Genomic DNA, 23,552 nt, shown 5'->3' with positions numbered 1-23,552 from the left:
CTGATACTTTAAATGACTATAGACCAGTAGCTCTCACTCCCATAATTATGAAGTGTTTTGAAAGACTGGTCTTAAAATATGTACAGGATTGCCTCTCATCAAACCTTGATCCATACCAGTTTGCCTATTGGAATAACAGATCCACAGAGGATGCTATTGCCATGGCTCTCCACGTTGCACTCCACATTGCACTATGCTATCTGGAGCATAGTGGGAGCTATGTAAGGATGCTTTTCGTTGATTACAGCTCGGCTTTTAACACCATCATTCCGGATATACTGATTAAGAAGTTGCTAGAAATGGGCCTCTCCTCTCACATCTGCTGTTGGATAAAGGACTTTCTTATTAAGAGACTCAAAACTGTTAGAATTGGCAGCTATTTTTCCTCCACTCTTGCTCCCAGCACTGGCTCTCCACAGGGTTGTGTGCTGAGCCCCCTTTTGTATTCACTCTACACCTATGACTGCACTCCCTCTTGTCCCACTAACTCTATAATAAAATTTGCAGACACCACAGACACCACATTGGTGGGACTCATATCAGGAGAAGACAAGATGGCCTATAGGTCAGAGATTCTCAGACTGGTCTTGTGGTGCAAGAGTCATAACCTTGCCCTGAACATCAAAAAGACCAAAGAATTGATTATAGACTTCAGACAATCCAAAGCAGAGCCTCTTCCACTATATATCAGTGGAGATTGTGTGGAAAGAGTTCATAGTTTTAAATTTCTAGGAACTCATATTTCTGACAACCTTACTTGGTCGGTCCACACTATAGCCACTACAAAGAAGGCCCAACAGTGCCTGCATTTTCTGAGGATGCTGAAAAAGAGTTGTCTGGGTGAGAAGTTACTGGTTACTTTTTACCATTCTATCATCGAGAGCATTTTGGCATACTGTGTAACGGTGTGGTATGCTGGATGCTCTGTAGTGGATAAGAAGATGCTCCAGAGTGTTAAAAACACAGCACAAAAAATCATTGGTTGCTCTCTTTCTTCCTTGGAAGAGATTGCGAAGACCAGACTCCTCTCTAGAGCACTAATAATCTCCACAGATCGTTCTCATCCTGGTCATTCATATTTTGAACTATTACCCTCAGGGAGAATCCATAGGTGTCTTAAAATGAGGACTAATAGACTGAGAAACAGTTTTTTTTGCAAGGCAATAATTGTCTTGAATCAAACAATGCATATGTGATTTAGCCCTATGTATATACTGGCATTTTTAAACTATCTAACTTACTATATGTTTTAGATAGGTTTTAGAGTAGGGTTTTTATTATTATTATTATCATTATTATTGTTGTTGTTGTTTTAATTTTTAAATACTCTGTAGTGTGATTGTGATGTAGTGTTTGGGCACTGTGTTGGAGTAGCTTTCAAATTTCATTGTATTTGTAGAATGCAATGACGATAAAGGTATTCTATTCTATTCTATTCTATTCTATTCTATTCTATTCTATCCTATCCTATCCTATCCTATCCTATCCTATCCTATTCTATTCTATTGAAAATTGACTGAACATGAATATAGAAACAGAAATGTTTAGTTTTTTTATGCCACTAGATGTCCATATTTAATAAGATTTGTATTTCCACTCTTGTGTTAACCAAAACTGAAATCAGCTATCATTTTAAGTAGTCCTTACAAAAACATAATTATATGCTTTATTTCACAACCACAGTCATGGGATAAAAAGTGAAAGTAATGAGGAATACTGTAGGTAATTAGGTTTGGATTATAAACAACAATAATTATAGGAACAGTAACATTGAAGGAAAAAGTAGGGGAAGGTTCTAGGAACTAGAAGTCATAAATTAGGGTCAAAATCATACTAGGATATGAGATCATGGAGCAATAATACGGCATAAAGAATAATCAAAGAGGCAAAAATACTTTGTTGGTTGAACAAAATAGAGCTAAAAAAAGAGCTACTTGTTCTATTTTGTCCAACACAAAGGGTCTCCAACCCCTGTTTGTGGACTGGCACCAGTCCATGGCATGCCAAAAACTGAACTGCACAAACAAGCAATGCCCCATCCATGGTATGCAGGTAGCACACGAAACTTTGTCTTCTCTGGTCTGTGGAAAAATCTCCATGGAACTAGTTCCTGGTGCCCAAAGGTTGGGGACCAGTGGTCTAACAAGTGCAGACAGTTGTTTTTCAAAGTTTGAAGTTACTTCACTGAAAAGCTGTGTATTGTATTTTTTTTACCATATATGAGCACACACACTTGGATCTAGCACCAAAGTCAGTTATAAATTAAACGAATTCTCAAGGTTAAATCCTGCACTACATTTGCTTTCATATATCCTAATTGATGAAGACTGTACCCAAGTAATGTTGCTTGCACAGCAGAGATATATCTTGTTTATGACTCATGTTTATCCCTGGTTTACTATGAGACTGAACTGTATGAAGCTAAGTGCTGGCAACCAATGATCTGTTTGTTTTGATAAACAGAGGCAACACCTAGAAAATGCTTTTAAAAATGAGGTAGCAGTTTTAGCACATTAAAAGCAAGCACCCTGGCAAATAAATTATGCAGAGGGTGACAAAGATGACACAGGTGGGTGTTGCTTTCGAAGTAACTTTAAATATATTATACTACTTTTCAATGTCATATGGTTTTATCTTGGATACAGTATTTAAAAGTTGTAAAAATTAACTGATCAGGACATTCAACTCATTTAAATGTAGTTCAGATACTATGCTTCCAAACATATACTAATCGTGATTTTTAAAATTTGTTTTTGAGACAATGTAATAACACACACTCCAAAATACCCCCTCCAAAATAATAGTATGGTAACATTTATGTATTTTAATTCTTCTACATGGCTGTTTGAAGTCATGCTACTTATTTGCTAGTCAAATTTGCTATTATTTGTTGAATTAGTGTCAGCCCTTCAAGATAGGTTAGATATGGAAACATTACTTTATTGTTGTAGGGTGATATAAACTTGAAAACCTTCCAGTTTCCCTCTCCCCCATCTTATACCAAACACAATCAAGGTTGAGTTTAAATTCCTTTCTCATGCCTTATCTTTCCCAGGACTGAATTGCTGTTTCCCTATTGGTTCATTGATTTGCTTTCCCAAGGTCATCTCTACATTATATTCAAAATTATAATTGATAGGAAATTAGGCATTAAAGTGAAAATTAGATAGATGTATACACACACACACATACACATACACAGGCAAACATCTAAATATGCATGTAGTTGTTCAATATGAAATTACAAGATTTGTAGAAGTTAATATTTTGATTTTGACTATCATATAATTAAGAATAAAGGAGGCACTAGGGTACTTCAAATCCATTTTGCATTATGTTTCCTTTTATATCATTTTATTTCTTCCCCAAAAATGGTAGACAAGTGTTAGTTTAACCTGGACACTCATAAAACATCACACCAAGTAAGCTTTAGATTTGCTTTAAGCTTAAACAACCACATTATTCATTGGAGTTAATGTAGGTGAAACCTTTATGCTCTAAGTAAATAGATATTTTCTGTCCTAATCATTTTTGGAAACTAGGATACTTTCCCATATGGCGCACATATCTGTTATTCTGGAATAAGGCATATTTAAGTTTGGCGTGTGGAAGAAAGAACTGCTTTCTATTGCCATTACTGAAGAATGATGCTGTGTCACAGCCTATTAACATATGAGAAACTTAACATGTTTTTCTCTATGAATTTTGAAAGCCTTATGGGAGTTTAGTATAATAGATAGCTCCATTTTCTAGCTGCTACAGTGACAGTACATAATTCAATTGGTTTTGTGGTCAGGAAATGCAACAGTAGGAGCCTTACATCTGTATCTGTGGAGATGACTACAATTTATTCATAACTTCAGCTCACAAGCATGGATGATCAATCTTTTGTCAAAATATATGAGAAAGAAAGAGAAAGGGCAGAAATTCTTAGTTTCTGATTGGTGTGAAGAAAAGGCCAACAATCAGTTAACTTCCTTTGTTATTCAGCTAGAGATAATTACATGAAAAAGTTCAAATTAGACCCTTTGGCCTATCCCTTTGATGATGATGATGAAGATGATGATTATTATTATTATTCTGTTTGCCTAGGGTAGAACTCTTTTGGCTCTGTGATTTCACCCTTAGTTTTCATTCCACTTTTAAATCCTTTATTCTACCTTTTATCTGCTATTCAGCATATTCTGATTCTCTAAAACTTATTAATTGATTCTTTCCTCTCCATTCTTCTTCTGCTCCCCATGATTCCTTTTTGCCTATTCTGGTTTTTTCCCAGTCACATTCATTTATATCATATGGTAGCCTTTGAATACATAACGGACTCCATTAACTATAATTAATGATACTATATTGTCATTTATTTAAAATACTCCTAATCTGCCTTCTGAGAAGTGTGAAGGCAGTGAACAAAATTCATAATAGATTATAAGAGGTTACAATTGCAGTCATGACACCTTAAAACGTTAGTAAAGTTTTCTGACATTTGTAGGTGCTAATCAGAAAGCATTACATTTCTTGTTCACATTTTTAAGCATTGTGCATTGTATGTCTGCCATGTAGGAAAACTCTCATATGTATGAATATATCTTTCTTTAGTATTCTTTTATAACTGTACTGAGCTCTGATAATTTCTGTAACAGACTTGAATTGGGTATCTTCATTGACTAAACAGCCTGGGTTTGAGACTCAAAAGCCGCACAATGGGGTGAGCTCCTGTTACTTGCCCCAACTCCTGCCTACCTAGCAGTTGTAAAGCACGCAAATGCGAGTAGATAAATAGATACTACTTTGGTGGGAAGATAACAGCATTCCTTGCACCTTGGCATTTAATCATGCTGGTCACATGACCACATAAATGTCTTTGACTAAGAAACGGGGATGAGCACCACCACTTAGAGTCGGACACAACTGGAGAAAGGAAACCTTTACTTTCCCACTTATTTTATTGGCTAAACTATGCATCTTGTGTAAAATAGTATTATTTTTCTATCTTTAATTCAGTATGCATGATTCCTGCAAATGCTCATGCATGAATTTGAATATGCACTAAATAGCAACATACTTTGATTTTCACAATCAGGGATGTATCCTCCTCAATTGTATCCACAGGTTCATATAGACCAGGGCCCCCAACCACTGGTCCATAGACTGATACCACATGCCATCACCCAGGCTGCGCAAGCAAGTGAAGCCCCGTCTATGGGATGTAAGCTATATGTGAAACCACGTCCTCTCTGGTCCACACAAAAACCTCTCTCCATGGAGCTGGTCCCTGTTGCTCAAAAGGTTGGGGGCCACTGGTATAGACCCTCATTTTTTGCATGATGTCTAATTGCTAAGAGGTTTCATGTGATTTTAACTGATTTTCTATTTCCTCAATCCCCAGCCTAACACATGCTTTGCAATGTGTAGTTTGAAAATGACTTCATCCAACTTTTTTTTTTTGCTACCAGGTATCCAATTGATCTTGTAAGATTTTTAACACTCCAGTACACATAAAACAATGCCACTGGGTCAAGCATACCATGACTCACCTTTGTAGCACGGTTCCTTTACTCTTAAAATTTGTATTCTATATATGCCTCCTATATGCATTTTTATCTTTCCCAAACTGGAACAAGGAAGCAAGTAAATAGAAATATGGTTTGGTCATATAAAGGGAATGAATGAATTTGAATTGCAAAATGTCAAGAACAGTAATGCTGGATGATGACAAGGATAACGACTTAAACAAATCTACGCATAAATAAGTCAAGAGGAAAGGGAAGATTGAGAACATATGCTTAAATGGAACTGATGAGATCTTCAAGAAAAGAGAGGCGAGAAGTTCAAAGAATAAAATATGAAGGAATGGATAGATGTGGTAGAAGCAAGGATGGCTTGAAAGGATATGGAGAAATATATTGATTGATGTTCAGTTACATGTGGTTCTATCTCCTTTTATTATCCAGTTCTTTCTATTTCTTTAGCTCGTTAGAACTTATTCCCTTTCTGCCATTTTCATAGCATTGCTTTCCCTGAAAGTGAGTAATGCTTCCCCCTTGTCTTTTCAAGTGGGAAGCTTAAAGGAAGAAAGTCAGTGGGTTAGCTGGCAATGAAGGTTGCAAGTTGGTTGGGTAAGTCTTTACCCCTCAGTCTCCCTGCACTAGTGCACTTGTACTGTGCTTGCCAGTTTTGCACCCCTATAAACCCTCCCTGAGATGCAGCCTTGCATACTCTCCCTGATCTGTGCTGTACACTCACACATCCTCTCTGATTCTCACTGCAACTCTCATGTACCTCTTGCTCTCTGCCACCTGACAGCAGTCACTACTGCATTTCTCATGCATCCCTTGCTCCCTTCTCCCATCTTGCAACAGTCAGCCACTTACTTATAAGGCAAAATTCTTGTCTTATAATGCAATGTTTCACCCAATTGAAGATAGCTCCCAGAGTTTTAGTACTAACAAAATAACAGAGTTAGAAGGCACTTTGGAGGTCTTCTAATCCAACCCACCATTCAGGCAGGAAACCCTGTACTATTTCAGACAAGTGGTTGTCCAATTCTCTTCTCAAAAACCTCCACTGAGGTTGAGCACCCACAACTTCTGGATTAATTGTTCAGGAAATGTATCCTTAGTTCTAGGTTGTTTCTCTCCTTGAGTTTACTAATTACTCCTTTTTAAGTTTAAGTTAACCTTACTTACACCCATTTATAAATGAGGACTAGTAAGGAGAAACAATATTTTTTTGGTATGAGTTGGTCTGGAGAAAAAGGTTCATGGCAAAGGTGAACAGTAGAGCTTCTGTTCCACAGCACTGAATATTAGTATCACCTAGCATTAAGATAGTACTCATTTTCAACGCTGCAATGATCCAAAATGTCGAAAAGCTGAGCTGAAGAATAGACTGGTAAACTATGGCATTGGTCTACAATTTAGATGGTTCATGGAAGCCCAAATGGTGGGATGAGTGTCGTCAGTAATATCTGCTGAGGTGGTTACAGCACCACTGCACTCTGGGAAATGGTTCTGTATTAACTCTTTGCAACCAGGCCTTGGAATATTGTCACCTAGAATAATGACCAGCTACTTAAGCTGTTTTTAAACAAAGCTAAAAAGAAAAGAAAATGATAGGAAAATTTTTTGCATTTTTTTCCTGAAGAATTTTAGATCCAGAGAGATAACTGGTAACTTGCTTACATAGCCCTGCATTAATTCCCAGGAGAACATCTGTATTTACTTTATCATAAAATTATGCATCAAAGAATAACCCTAGTTATTTTGTCACAGAAGAAGTAGTTCTTTTTTAGATAAATTCTCTTGACTCCTAGAGGAAACCATATGCAAAGGTTTTTGCACCTAACTGGGCCACAAATCAATAAGATTAATAGTTGTCCAGTAAATATTCAATATATATTCAATATTCTTGACACATGTGACACATGTGAACTGCAGATTAGTGTTACACTGCAATACAAGTAATTACTCTCAATACTGTAGGATTGCAGACTGTTATCAATTTAATTAACTTATATAGGTCATGGACTTCATGAAAGTTTTGATAGAAACCTTTCATACGCCTCCAGTCATGTTTCAATTAACCACCATATCTACTGGCCTATACAATATTAGCAAATCAGTACTAGCACAGTGTAATTATTACACAGTGTAATCCGGGACTATAAAAATAAGCAGACATGTATGTTGAGTAGAAATTACATATTTAACAGGCCATATCCAGTACAATTCATGCCATATGGGCTAGTGCAACTTCCATATGAGGTTTAATCTTGTGCCTTAATTTTTCTTCTAATATGGAGAAAAGGGATTTGCATACGTTCAGAGAGAATGTTATAGCAGCCATTAAATTTCTGTCCTTCATCTATAATGTTGCATAATCACTTTTCTCACCCCCACCATTATTCATATTTAGCATAAGAGCTATCTGGAGAATACCTATGAAATATCACTTGCACAAGGCCAGTGTTCTACTCTACATTAAAGGTCTCCAAGCGTTTCTTTTATGGACTTAACCTAGAGTGGCTTAGAGTAAAACATGATTTTGGAAGTGCTTTGTGGAAAGCACTGCTTTCTTGAAAACTCAGCAGGTTTAATCATATCTTCTTTGCACAGATTGTTGTGAATACTCCATTGAGTCCTATTAACCTAAATGTTTTCCTTATCCAACATTTATAGAGTACGGCTCTAGAAAACAAACTCTCTTTGTTGAATTTGCCTTCTAAATTAATGGCACAAGAAAACTTATACACATATTTCATCCTTTGGGAGAGACATACTTTATTGGTTTTCAAGACTTCAGTATTAAAAAAAGTAGAACAAATACCTAAATCAAATTGGAATATTTTCTTAATGCTTTTTTAGCATTCATATTTGATGGTTGTAATATTAAAAAAAATATTACAGCTAACTATACATTTGGGACATCTCACAGAGAGAACCTACAATATCAGATAATATATGATACAATAATATTATAGCAAGATTTGAGCAAAAACCTTGTGCAAGTTTTTAACAGTGACAAAGTTATCAAGAAATATTAATTTTGCTTACTTGTACCAAGATTTCAGCATTTATACTCTATAAAACAGAAAAAGAGAATCACCAAAAATTCACCTTGTATTTTGAACTTTATGAAGTAAAAAGAAATCTGAACAAAAAAATGTTCATTTGGCAGGCCAAGAATCAAATTCTTTTTTTTTTCTATTTGTTTGTTTGTTTTCACAGTTGCCTTGTTTCAGGAATTACAGATTTCTATATATAATATAAAATTTATATATTACATTCTATAATGCATTTAATATTCAATGTGCATTTGTATGTATACAAACAAAATGTAAATAGCAATTAATCAGTTTGATAGTTAATTTTGTCCTCTTTCTATAGATGAACTATCATGGAGGTAAATTGGTGGGGGGAAGCACAAGATTTGCAGAATTCTCTGGGGGGTCTCATGTTTTTGTTCTGGGATTTACTACCAAGTCAACTGATGTCCTTAGTTTCCCCAAAATGCCAATTTGATGAAGCATATTCAGGCTGATTGAGACATCCCAAGTTTTATTTAAGTAATACATCTTGTAATTTGCCATGCAATATTAAAAATGACTGAGGCACCTTTAAAAAAATATTTCCACTTGCTGTTATTAGAGAGGGCACATCTATCAGTTAACTGCAGACATCATCACCTGAGAAATTGATAAATTTATGCCCATGTTCAGTATAGTAACAGTGCAACCAGTGCAAACATTATATGTGTAGTAACAATGCAACCAGATTGGAACTGTGCAACTAGTGCAAACATTATATGAAAGAGATTTTACTGAATTAGAGGTGGAATCCTAAAGATGTGGCTACAGTTTTTTCAAATTAGCTTATATGCCAATGAATTGAAATAAAATCAGAGTGGCTTACAACAAAATAAGATAAAATCAATAAAGCTGAGTATCGGCAGATCAAAATAAATTACAAAAATAGATTAATTTAGATAGATTATTTGTTAGCAAGTTTTGAATTGTCACAAGAACAGTTAGAGCATGCGGAATCAAACTAAAGTTATGTGGTGCAGTACATTTAATGCATCATGGATTTTTGATTACAAAATTCTATTTTTATGCAAAGATGATTAACATGTGAAGCAAAGTTTGAAGAGTTTTTATACAACAACCTTAGTGTGAGGAAAAATGGGTTAACTATATTATAGCCGTATATGTAGTAACCAATGGTTAGTTGTAATTCGTTGCTTCCTTTCTCACAATGTCATAATGAGATACAACTTTCTCCCCATAATTTTCCATTCCCTCTCCAGCAGCAATGAAGTGACATGATATTTTCAGAATCTCCTGTAAATCCCATCTCACTGGAATTCCACTCTTAAACATGAAAGTGCATAGTCCTTTCATCTCATTACTTTACCACACAAGTCTTCTTTCATATAACTAACAACATAAATTCAAGCCTGTGCTACCTTAAATTCTTCTTTAAGATGTCACGACTAGAAATTTCTAATATATTTTAGTGATTTAATTTTTTTTAAAAAATAGAGTTAATTCGTAGCGGGCATTACATACTAATAATAGAATGTACATATTGCATCATATTACATGTATACAACATATCATATCATATTGCATATATTACATACCGGTCATATCATATATATTACATACCAGTATATATGCATAAGTGAAGTATAAATTATTATAAAATAAACAATATGCATCAAAATATCACCTGTTTAATTTAGATAAAAGTCCATTGTTTTTGCAACTCTTAATTGTAGACTGTATATAAACATTGTGTTTTTACCTAAAAGTAGTAGTAAAATGATTGGCAATTTAATGGTACAAGATCCACATATCTCCTGTAACAAAATTTGCACAAATGCTTCATTTTGCAAAGGATCATTTTTCAGTTCTCCTTGACTGTAGTAAAAAGGTACTCAGTGAAGTTTTACAGCAAAAATATCCACTTTAAATTATCCATTGTTCATGTTCTGGGCTTGTTTGCCCTGTAGCAGTGGTTGACATTTCATAGAGATTGAACCTGCATAGGGCCAGAAAATATATATAATTATAAGAATCACCTTCTCTTGATTTTCCCATTATGTACCAATCATGGGAAAGGCAGGTATTTCTTAGGCACTTTGCTACAGTAAGTAAAAAAGTTTTATTTACTGACCTGTAATTAGAATGTGGCATTTTGGTAAATTAATAAAAGATAGCTTTTGTATAATTTGGTACTCAACAGGTGCTGCAGGATGTGGTAATGCAAGTCTTTGATCTGTATCACATAAGCAGCAGCATATAATAACTGAAACCCTCCTAGTATGAGCCCCCACCCCTGAATAATTTTTCAAATTTTAAATATGCAGGGTTATTAAAAGCAGATTTTTATTAAGGATTCTAACAATATAATTATTTGTTCATATTTAACAACACCTTTGTTATAATTTGTTATAAACAATATTTACAATATGAAGTCAGAGTTACTTTGCTGCTTTTGTTGTTTCCCCAATTAATATAAACCCCAGGTCACATTTTGACCCAATTTATATACAGTAAAGGATGCCCAGAGACTACTAAATTTATTAATTTTCCCAGATTTTGGATTAAACATAAAGAGGTAGGCAATAATCATTATGATGTGTATGATATGGCTTGGTGAATCACTCTTTCTCAGCCCAGCTCATCTCATGGGATGGTTGTTGTGAGGAAAATAGGAAGCAGGAGTATTAGGAAGGTTTGCAAACTTGAGTGCGTGTATATGTCTGTGTATCTGTGTGTGTCTATATACAGTATATGCGAACAGAAAGCACAGAAAGGAACATCACAAATATTCAAGCACTTAGGACTAATGCCTCAAAGAATTATACTAGTTTTTTTAATTAAACAGTGGCATCTTACAGGACCAAGAGATGTGCCTTCTTTGTTGTGACTCCCATCTTGTGAAATAGCATTACCTCTCGCTGAAATTGACATGTCCCCGATCTTGTTGGCTTTCCAGTTCCTATTGGCTTTCCTTTGAATATAGTTTGGGTTGTTAGGTGAGCCCTGCTGATTAGATAGATAGAAAGGATTTATTTGTATGTCTGTAATGGTGATATTCAATTTTTTTTACTACCGGTTCTGTGGGCATGAGTTAGTAGGTGTGGTGTGGCTTGGTGGGCATGGTGTGGCTTGGTGGACATGGCTTGGTGGGCATGGCAGGGGAAAGATACTGTGAAATCCCCATTCCCTCCCCACCCCACTAATCTGCTTTCTAGCCCTGTTCTCCTGTGCAGGGCAACAAAAGAAGACCCAGCCGATCATCTGGGACTCTGATCATCTGGGACTCGGGAGGCAGCAAATAGTTGGGGGCGGAGCCAACCAGTGGTGGTATTTACCAGTTCTCTGAACTACTCAAAATTTCCACTACTGATTCTCCAGAACCTGTCAGAACTAGCTGAATACCACTTCTAGATGTCTGGCACACATTGTATTGTAAAGCAATGTGAAGATATACTTGACAAGAAAATGGATGAATTGTTTAAGGAAAAATGGCAACCTAATGGGAAAGTAAAAGGCATACAACAAAAAACAAACAATATCCTGTCTCAAAATATTTCTGTCTTGATTCTATTTTGTATGGCATGACAAGAGTAGTGAAAAACTTTGGAAGCTTTCAAAATTCTGTTATTACACCTTTCAGCAAAAGTTGCATCTCTGTAAAACACTTGCATTGTCTGTTTCTTGACCTCATTTAGCAATGTGGCAGCTGTATAAATTTTTCAGACAGACAGATATAGATAGCTAGATAAAGATAGAAGATAGCTAAATAGATAGAAGTCAAAGCTATTATAGAGAGAGTATGCAGAGGCTTAGCTTCCCTTCTGGTCTTTTTCAGCCCTACCCAATGTGGTCTCAGAGTAAAATCAAAGAAATATTTAATGCAATCTGTAGGTATCCGCTAAAGCCTCATTTCTGTAGAGCAGTAGCAGAAATGCTTAACCTATGGATAATTCTTTCTTCCATGTTTCTGCAACACAAGTAACCAGGGAGTTCAGTAGCTAAGTATATTGTGCTGAGATTAAGTCTAGGTAAAAAAAAATTACAGCACAGTTATTACTAGTACTACTAGGGAGGAGGTAGTTTAAGTAGGTACAATGATGCCAACAGAATAATGGAACTTTCTGTTCATGTTTTAATTGGACAAAATTACTTGGGCTTAAAGAAAGCCTCTTAATCATTGTGCCATTTACTCTAAAGGATTTATGAGAAATTTGTGGAACTCAGTTGGGTTAATATGCAGACAGAGTAGTAAATAACTGTTGCATTTTGAAGCTTGAATGTTGTGTTGCACTTTTAATCTCCAACAGGTTTCAAAGTATTTGAATTGCATATAGTCCTATGTGTTTGAGCTAAATTAATGTTCCGAAGCAGCTCCTATGGAAATAAAACAGGTTCATTCCTAGATACCTGCAACTGTGATGTTGTTCAGAAAATAATTTATTCGTCTCTTCCTAACCTATAAACATTTTTGGCATCGGTTGAGGTTTTACTGCCGATGTTAGCGAATTGTTCAGTCTTAACTATTTTGAGCTCCATGGAGAAAAGGTGGTTGTAAATATAATAAATACAAGCAGTGAGGTGTACTCTGCTAAGATCACTGCTTATTGTCACTGTGCAGTTGTCACACGCTGATCTTTGTTACTGTGAGCTTCATTTTGTAGTATGAGAGAAGAAAGTCTACTTGCTCAATGAAATACTTTTTGTTGCTATGGTTTTTTCTTTTTGCATCTCAGAATTCGATAGACACTTACCACAAAAAAAGAACAATTTGTTCATTTCCTGCAGATATTATTTCACAAAGGAAGAAGTTATTCTTGGCAGTGCCTTAGAATGTCTTGCAGGCATATAATGCTGTAGCTTTGTTGAGATTTGAGTATGGGTCTTTGCATGGTCTGGTTTGGACAGTGGCTCCTAAATTTTCTAGCTAATTCTGCTGGTAACTTTCCCTCAAAGAAGTCTATTGCAAATGTAGAAAACATGTATCAGCCTGTTTATAGACAATTTAGGTAAAATTTATATTTTCTAAAAAAATAAAAAGAACCAATACACATGAAATATTATATTCTGATAATAACATAAGGGATTGTGTGTAATGATGTGAACTGTTTTCATTTTATGTTACTCTAGAATGCCAATTCTCATAACTTGTTTCTTTGTCACAGTCTGTATAGTTTGATGGTAAACCTCATGTATGAAGAAAATATGAATTTATCTTCTGCATTTCCTTTTTTATTTTTAGGGCCAGGGACCTACAGCCCAATATTTGAGCAGCCAGGAGCAAAATTATCTTCTGGAGTCTGTGTTTCTCAAGAACCACGCTTTAAAGATGCAAAAGTCAGCAGTCCTGGGCCTGCTTCATATGGGGTAGGTTGAAACACAATGTTGTTTGGCAAATGGTTAAACCTGGTCAACCCTTATAATTGTGAAACAGGTTCATAATAACCTGTAATAGTATATCTAATACCAGGAAAGCAAATGGCTTCTTTTTCCAAATCAGGAAGATTTGGAAAAAAAATGCTGCGTTTGTTGTATTTATTGCAGTGTCAAGTTTGTGTTTACCAGCAGGCCTTCTGCGGGAGTTTGCAGGCTTGGTTGGAAGCATTTGGTCCATGGAGGAAACGTACAGTTAGTTAAAAGGCAACATATAGAGTTTTATCTTGTTGATGAGATGCTGATAAACGATCATTTATGTAAATGATATGATTGAACATGACATATGGCTTAAGTGCCTTTTGATTGAGATGAATTGACTAGAGTAGATGTTTTAATCTGGTGTTGCAGATATGAACATGCCTTAACTTAAACTTTCTCCCAGATGATTTCCTGTCACATAAAGGACCCTAATTTGTAGAATTTTTGATGTTATAAATATACAGCATTTTCTGCATGGCGAAACTAGTCAGATGTTATTCTATTTCCAAAGACATTTATTCTTTGACAGTTAAATTGAATAAAATGAAATATAGATTTTGCATTCAGGAGCCCAAGTTATGTTATCTTACCTTAGGGCTACTTGTTACATGTATAGTTTAATCTTGTATGGTACAATCTTTATGGTGAACCACTAAGGAATTTGGTACAGAAGCAGGATACAAATTTATGTATTGGTAAAGGTTTATTAAATAGCGAGGGAGCCTTTATGTACCAGTTGTGATCCTACCTGGGATAACACATGCCCCATCACTATTTACCTAATCACTATTTGCTTGGTTTACTGCAATATGCACCATTGAAAACCATTTGGAAATTTTAACTAGCCCAGAACACAGTAGCTTGGTTGTGTTTGAGCATCCACCATCAGGAATATAGTATATCTGTGTTTTAGACTTGTACTTGGTTACTATTAGCTTCAAAGTGAAGTGTTGGCCTAGAACTTTAAATATCTCCAGAGTACTTGCAGAAATGTCTTCTCTGTTTAGCTGTCCCATCCTCCCCCAAGTTAGCACTCCTTGGAGAACCTCATATGTCCCCCTCCACATTTTTGTAAGAAAAGGCATGACTATACATTGGAAGGCCATTTCTCCAAAATTTGATCTGCCATCAGACTGATTAATGCAAATTAATGCATTAACACACACATCCATTTGTAAGAACAGATAAAAGCTGTAAGAACAGATACATGGACAGTGTTTTACCACCGGTTTGGTGGGTGTGGTTTGGTGGGCACGCTTTGTGCGCTTGCACACACTTTGCGCACGTGCACGCACCAAACGCACATCTTGCACAGGTGCAGAGGCTTTCTGACTCACCTTCTGCAATCCTGAACTGTCCTTGTCTCTTCAGCAGCTGTCGTGAGGCAATCTGCTGTGCCGCGCAAAGCAGCTGCGCTTCAAAAGCAGGGAATAAAGGTCAGTATGGGAGCCCAGGTGGGCGGGTGGGCCTAACAGCAGAACGTCGGAGAGAACTGATTTGGTCTCCGCTGCTCATCGGCGCTACTTGCTCGACAGAATCAGCCCGAACCCGTAGAATACTACCACTGACCTATATGATCTAAAAACGACAGAAATCAAACAAAACAGAACCCCCAAAGCACAATAGTATATTAACTCCAAGGACTAAGACCATATTTTCCCAGAAAAGTAGCAAAGGGAGCATTGTTCTTGTCTCTGGAAGATGCTATTCCAGAGGGATTAATTTTTATAATCCAAAATGTTGAGGTGCTGATCAGGGGTGGGATTCAAAATTTTTAACAACCGGTTCTGTGGGCATGGCTTAAGTGGTGGGCGTGGCTTGGTGGTCATGTGACTGGGTGGACATAGCTTGGTGGTCATGTGATTGGCTGGGTGTGGCCAACTCAATATCACTCACATCCAGGCACGCATCTCCTCTCCTGATCTTTCATGACTATGGGGATGCTACAACAGCCGTTAAGTGTGAAAAATGGTCATAAGTCACTTTTTTCAGTGCCACTGTAACTTTAAATGGTCACTCCACACAAGCAAAGTACCAGCAAAGGAGGGGAAAAAAACTCCAGAGATGTTTCTGAGACAGGAAGTCTAGTCCTGCCAAGAATGTAATAAGGGTTAACAGAGAGGCAGTTTCTGTAAGCAACACCAGAATGTTTCCTTCCTGCCTTCCTTACAGGATTAGGCCAGTAATTTCTTCTAACAACCGGTTCTCTGAACTGCTTAGAATGTTAACAACCGGTTCTAGGAAATAGGTGCGAATTGGTAGAATCCCATCCCTGGTGCTGATATGACTATAACTGGTAAATGCACATAACTGCTTGTTCATGCATGATAGATTAAATAGTACAGAAATTATAAACACCAATGTCTTCCCATATGATGTATATTTGTGGCTTTCAGCTTCTGGGATGTTCTTTCATTTGCAAGTCTTTGTGGCTATTTGCACATATAATTGTCCAGAAGTAGGCCAAACTATCCTGTTCAAGAAAAATAGCATGGACTGACTCTTTTTTTTCCTGCTATGATTCCAGGCTACTAGAAATGTATTTCCATGTAACTCTTCTGCTTCAATTATATTTTGCAAGTTTTCATTATTACAGCTGGCTCTAGGCCAGATAGGAGGTTAATGATACGTTTTGAAAAGGCAATGAAATGTTCCATGTATATATTTTATGTGCTTTTTTCTTCTAAAATGCTGTCAGTTTTAATCTGAAAGATAGTCAATATTCTTATTATATCAGTGCTGTTATATGAACCCTTATGAATGGAGTAATCCTCCTTAGTCATCCTGGTGTGGGCTTGAATGAATGTTCCTATATTTCTTTGAGACAGAGAGAAAAGAAAAAGAAAGATGAGTGATTTAGTCTATACTTGCTAAAGTATAGGCATTTATTTAAATAAATTTAATAAAACATTGACTGAATTTTGTTACATTGCGATATAGGCTTAGTTCATATTGTCAATGAAAACTGTGAATAATAGTTCTTATTGCCAAATGTATTCTACCCTTCTGATCTTTACCAATGTCACTAATATCAAGCATAGCAGAGTGTCTGTTTCACTTAATAAAGATACTTCCAGGTACATTCATCCAGAGTCATGTTTTTAAAATTGATATACTTCAATTGTTCTGTATGAATACTATACTGGCAATATCCCTTGAAAGGGTACTGCAGGTCATAGCAATATGCACTAACTTCCTCTTCTTTATTTTAGTCAAAAAGCCTGATGCAAAATATGTAGAAAACCAATTCCTATCTGGACTTAAAGGGAACAAATGTAATCCTTTTCTTTAAATCATCTTTAAATCAATCCAAAAAAATGTAACTGTTCAGAAGAAATTGATAAATTTACACAACAAACAAGCAAGATGATAAGCATAATAATTGTATTTATTAGAAAACTTTGACCAGAGTTTCTCACCAAAGACTTAACTTGTTCGGTGTAATCTTCCCTAGCTGATGTCCGTATAGATACTAATGGATAGACTACATTCTTAGAATAACCATCCTACATGCATGGCTACACAAATAATATAGACTTTAACTGAGTCATATGTAAACAAGCAAAACTGGGATTCATCTTATTGCTTATTTTATACTTAGCCATATCTTATTTATTGCTTCCTTTATACCCAGACATCATTTTGAAAGTGTCCCAGATTATTAAATTAAAAACTAGAAAGAAATCCTCTTCCCTCAGACCTACTACATAAAAGGACATGTTGAAGAAACGAAAGAGGTTAGAGTAGGAAAGTACACCAGTTCTTGAAGTGTTATCAGTTGTATAATGACTAGCTGTGATTACATGGTTTGCTCAGTGAGACTGAGTCACATCATCAGTCAGTAGCAGTTCTTCCTCATTTAGTAATTAGTCTTGATTGCCTTAGTGGGACCCCCAAGCTTTAAGTCAGTATTTTATTATGTCATATGAGTTGTCACATCTCTAATCTGGGGCCTTGGGATTATAGTAATAATTAAACATTCAATGGGCTATAAGTACTAGAGATGGAAAGCAAGTGACTTACAGATAGGTATCCAAATACCATTTAAAATAATAGCAACAATGATAATTATACGCACACACACACACACTTATTAGGCTGTTTGTTTGGGAGTATGCAAGATGTAAAGAAGAGAGTAAAATATAGTAAATGTAAGAAAAATTGGATAGATCATTAAGTTCACACCAGCACCATTCACTGTACCCTTCCAGACCATTCTATTCTTACATCCTCACATTCACAAATCCATATTCTGCTCTCTACATTGCATGCTGTTCTTTATATCTCCTTTTAATCTCCTTTCAATTTCTGCATCTTAAATCTAAGCACTGGTTCTGAAAAAACCCAGTAGCATAATTTATATTTTATTTTTCTCTAAATGTGCAGGTATTTAATATAAACTGCAATGGTTAATTTATATATTGTACTTACAAACTAGTCTATCATTTAAAACAATTTCTACCTGTTAGCCAATTTTACAACACTTCTGTCATGTTGACTGACACCTCTTTATTTTGACAATATAAAAGTTAGTGTCTTTTAATATTCTGAAAGATCAACATGACTGTTCTTGAATGAACATTTTTTATGAAACATCTTTCTGCTGTTGGAAAATATATTTTTAATTGAGTCTTTGGCTTAACATAAGCTATAATATGGAAACCTGGAAAATATGATTGAAGTGAAATAATTCTGTAGAGGGATGTTTTGTCATTTGGAAAGTGTTACTACTTACAGGCAATAGCAATAGCAATAGCACTTAGACTTATATACTGCTTTACACTACTTTACAACCTTCTCTCAGTGGTTTACAGAGTCAGCATATTGCCTCCAACAATCTAGGTCCTAATTTTACCCACCTTGGAAGGATGGAAAATTAAGTCAATCTTGAGCCTGGTGGGATTTGAACTGCCAAATTGCAGTCAGCTGGCAATCTGCAGAAGTAGCCTGCAGTACTGACTTTAACCACTGTACCACTGTGGTTCATTGCTATAGGCAATATATTTGAGCTTTTGTTTACTAGTTTATCTAAATTTATTCTTAAATCTGATCCAGAAGTAATGTGGGTATTTATTATATTACATTATATGGTACCAGACATAGATCTGTTGAAAAGATAATACTTAAATGCACTTTAACACTTGAATTGTCAGTATGGTTAGCCATAAGAAAAATTAAGGACGTAAAATTCTAAGCAATGTTCTGCTAATTTATTTATTAAAAAATGTATAACGCCACCCAACTCACAGGTGGCTTACACCGTTAATGTACTGTTACACTAATTTTAGAACTAATGTACAGTAACCTTCTCATGTACATTCACATCTTTTGATAGTAGAAACTTAATGTGTATTCAGATGATCTAAAAATGTATCATTTGTTTTTAATCCTCCATATATAGTGCCTCTGGGTGCACTCGTAGTCTTAAACCTCACTTGCTCATTTGCCTTTCATAATCTGTGCAATGAATTACTGTCTGAGAAGACAAATGAAGACAGACAAATTGGGATTCTGTAGTTGAATGGGCTAGAACATCTCACCAAATTTATGTTATGCGCTAAATTGCTTTCCAGTTCTCCCATGAAATGCACACACCCCTTTCAGTATACTTCAGATCTCTGAAATGCAGTCACTTTGATGATCAAAACATAGAGGTCTGTGAACAAATGAATCAGAATGACATCATTGAAAGACTGTAAAATATGCTTTAATGGAATGTACAGAGCTTTCTACAGCATCCAAACTGCATGTGTTTATGAGATGTTAGCTTCTGCTTTTTTTGAGAGAGAGATTATTAATTAATAATACATTATTAATTCATTTTTCCGGGTGACTCTAATGGCATTCTTCCCCTGATCATTGTTTGCCAAAATGTTGTGGATTTTAGATTAATTGTCAACAAGGGGTCGAAAATAAACCTATCATGATGCTATAAAGACTTAAACCATGAGTTAGTGCTGTGATGATACGCTGAAAGAACAATCAGCTGAGGCTTCAAATCTCAGTTGCTGTTTGTTACAGCTACCACTCCAGCTTATTGCTCAAGAGATGATTTTATTATATAGATAAATAATTTGTTCACAGCCATGTAGCATGAATCAAAGAACTATGCTTACTAGAGCCTTGGTGGAGCAACGGTTAGAGTACAGTACTGCAAGTTACTTCTGCTACCTCCCGGCTGCCTGAAATTTGGCAGATCAAATCTCACCAGGCTCAAGATTAACTCAGTCTTCCATCCTTCCGAGGTGGGTAAAATGAGGACCCAAATTGTTGGGGGCAATATGTTGACTCTGTAAATCACTTAGAGAAGCCTGTAAAGCACTATAAAGCAGTATATAAGTCTAAGTGCTATTGCTATTGCTATTCTACAATGAGCAGCTGTGATATTGGGCAGAAACTTCAGCTTCAACCATAACAACACAAGAGCACACAATAGATACAAACTCAAGGTTAACTGCACCAAACTTGACTGCAGAAAATACGACTTCAGCAACAGAGTGATCAATGTTTGGAATACTCTCCCTGACTCTGTGGTTTCTTCCCCAAACCCCAAAAACTTTAACCTTAGACTATCTACTATTGACCTCACCCATTTCCTAAGAGACCTGTAGGGGGCGTGCATAAGCACAACAATCGTGCCTACCGTCCCTCTCCTATTGTTTCTTTTATTTTTCTTATAAGTATCTTTCTCATGTATTCAAAACTATGTTTATTCTTATACCTGTATCTTGTAAGCGATTGACAAATCAAATAAATACTAAAATACTAGAAACCTATGAGTGTAGGTCTACATTAGCAGCCTCTTGCCTTATAAGGTACAGTACTGCACACTGTGCTTTGCAAGTGTGATGAAGCCTAGTAACTTTCCATTCCCATTCATGCACCTTTTAAGGCGCTTCTGGGTTGAAAGGATTAGCCAGTGACATCACCCTTGCCCAGGGATGCCTGTGGGGGCTTATTTCATGTCCCTGACTAGAAGCTGGAGCAAATGATAGGAGCTCACCCTGCCACATACCAGCATTTGGGTCTTGAACTTGCTAACCTCCAGCCCAGCATCCTAACCACACAAGCCACCATGCCCCTCTGATTGTAACTGAGACTTTTAAACATTGTTTTGATTGTCTTTCACAGCAGGAGTCAAAGGCTGAAAATATGGCTTACTAGATACTGTACTTAAAGCAAATAGACAAAGGGTAAAATGTTACCAAAGAGCTATTTTCATTGTCAGCAGCAAAGGGAATTGAATTAGAAGGAAACCCTTGCAGCATTTTGAAAAAAAAGTTAGGAAGAAAGTAGGTGGCTTATTGACAGTTTTGATGGATTGATTATGCCCCATCAAGTTGTTGTTGACATCTAGCAACCACATAGATAGATTTTCTCCAAGGGGAACAGTTCCTAATCTGGTCTTTCAGGTTTTCAAACGGTACACTCTTCACACTGTGACTTGAATCCCTCCACCTTGCCACTCGTCATCTTCTCTTTCCTCCCACCTTTTGCAGAATTAGAGCCTTCTCTAGTTATCTTTGCATTATGTATCGGAATTGGATAACTTCATATTTTGCAAAGACATAATTCTGATTTACCATATTTATATTGCCACCCATTGGATGACTCTGGAAAATATACAAACAAACCATAAAAAAGAAAGGAGAGGCCTACGTCCTGGTTCTACCAGATACAACTCCTTAGCAGATGGGACCCACAGCATACCTCTTCTGCCAGAACTGATGGGATTGGCAGATGTAATCAGCAAGAGATGATCTCTCAGGTAACTTGGCCCCATGCCATGAATACACCAAACTGGCAATCGATGCTGCTTGTGGAGAGGTGTAACATGTGTTGCTCCAGAGGCACATATAACTGCCTATGGTGCTGCATTCTGTACCACTTGAAGCTTGTAGATACTATTCAAGGGCAACCCCTGATAGAGTCTGCTTGGAAGATGACCAGGGCATGAGTGAGTGTGAGTAGAACATACCAATCCAGGAATAGATGTACACTGTGCAAAAGCCCTTTGAGCCACAACTGCCACCTCCTCTTTGAGCAGGAGTCACAAATCTAAGAGAACTCCCAAGTTGGGAATCAGGTCTGTTTGGGGCAGTGCAAACCCCATGCAGTACCAAAGATAGCATAGCCCCAGAACTGGCATGCCCAAAACCCTACTCAGAGTTGCCAGGATTCAGTTGAAACCTGTTGCTCCTCTCCTATACCCAGGCACCAGGGTAAGGCATCCACAGCATTGGATGACCATTGCCATTGATGTAATATTAAATATCAGTAGCATAATGATGTTAAAAAGAAGCAGAGAGAGCACTGAATTCTGCATGTCTTGTATATTATGGGCCAAAGAATTGATTAGTATCAACCTCAGAGAAACCTCAGGACAAATGCTGTGTCACACCTCCCCAACCTGCAGAGCCAGTCCAGAAGATACTATGGTTAGTGGGGCCATGAAAAGCTGCTGAAAAGTCAGTCAGAGCTAGAATGGATGCCCAAGCCCCATCCAACCCCCATCAGAAATAATCTAAGAGCGTAACCAATACTAGTTCTGCGCCCTATCCAGACCTGAATCCTGACTGAGAGGGGTCCATATAATATGCTTTATCAGGTCCTCTGAGGCTGTTGCACAAACATCTTTTTTAACACCTTCCCTAAAAAGGCTGGGTAGATACTAGACAAAATTTGTTTGGTGATCCACTTTGTTTCTTGGCTGCCCATATTACTCTCAGAATCTCCTCCAACATCAAAATTCAAAAGTGTCAATATTCTATCATCTTCTGCTTTTCTAAGTCCAACTTTTATTTCCATAGATTGTCACAGGAAATATCATGGTTTCCCAATTTTAAACATAGACCCTTCATAGCATTTGAACATATTATCCAAGGACGTTATGGCTGCTCTGCCAAGGAATAAGTCTGTGGCATGTTTTTTGACTGCTTTTTTATTTACTATTGATAATTGATCCTAAAAGACAGAAATTCTCCACCAATTAGTTATCTGTATTGCCAATTATAAGGCTGGTGGTTGTAGCTGGATATTATACCAATTGCCATGAGTTTGATTTTCTTTATTTTTATTTTAATCCCATTTGTTTTGCTTTTATTACTAGAGTTTGCAGATCTTTACATTTTGGCCATGAGGGTACTTGTCATTGGCATAGTGCATGTTATTGATGTTTCTTTTTCCAGTTCTAAAACCCTGCTCATCATCTCAAGATTTGTTATTTTCAAGGGATAATAAGCATGTCATTATTTTCTGATTATTCAGTATGAATTGCATTTTCTAGAGCATTGAGGATTATTTTTGAAGAAAAAAAAAGGCAGAGAAAGTAGAAGAAAATGTTATTGTTTAGCTGTTAGACATCCTTTAGGAATCCAAACAAAAAGCCCAAATTATTCTCTCTGTGTGTCTCTCTGTTTCTCTGTGTGTGCGTTTGTGTGCATCTCAAGAACAGCAAATATTTACTCTTTTAATCTGTGCTACAAGGGAAGTTCTTTGAGAGATTACAAATTATACGGTGTATCTTCATGGAAAAAAGTTTTGTGAAGCATTAAATGTATGTCATTTTCTTGTCCCCTTCAAATAAACATTTGAT

The 23,552-nt window shown here is 36.4% G+C and overlaps 1 protein-coding gene across 2 annotated transcripts in view; it reads left to right on the top strand.

The window, feature by feature from the left end:
- Positions 1 to 23,552, top strand: part of STPG2 (sperm tail PG-rich repeat containing 2) — a 182,090-nt gene that overhangs the window by 93,786 nt on the left and 64,752 nt on the right. For both annotated transcript variants that reach the window (XM_087935920.1, XM_026697821.2), the window contains one exon: positions 13,785 to 13,909. In XM_087935920.1, coding sequence (XP_087792046.1) covers positions 13,785 to 13,909 — 125 coding nt within the window. The remainder of the gene's footprint in view (positions 1 to 13,784; positions 13,910 to 23,552) is intronic.

This window comes from Pseudonaja textilis, chromosome 6, assembly GCF_049901715.1.
Source record: "Pseudonaja textilis isolate UNSWEBS1 chromosome 6, rPseTex1.2, whole genome shotgun sequence".
Lineage (NCBI taxonomy): Eukaryota > Metazoa > Chordata > Lepidosauria > Squamata > Elapidae > Pseudonaja > Pseudonaja textilis.
The sequence above is the reverse complement of the archived record's forward strand: the minus strand, read 5'-3'. Positions and strand labels throughout refer to the sequence as shown.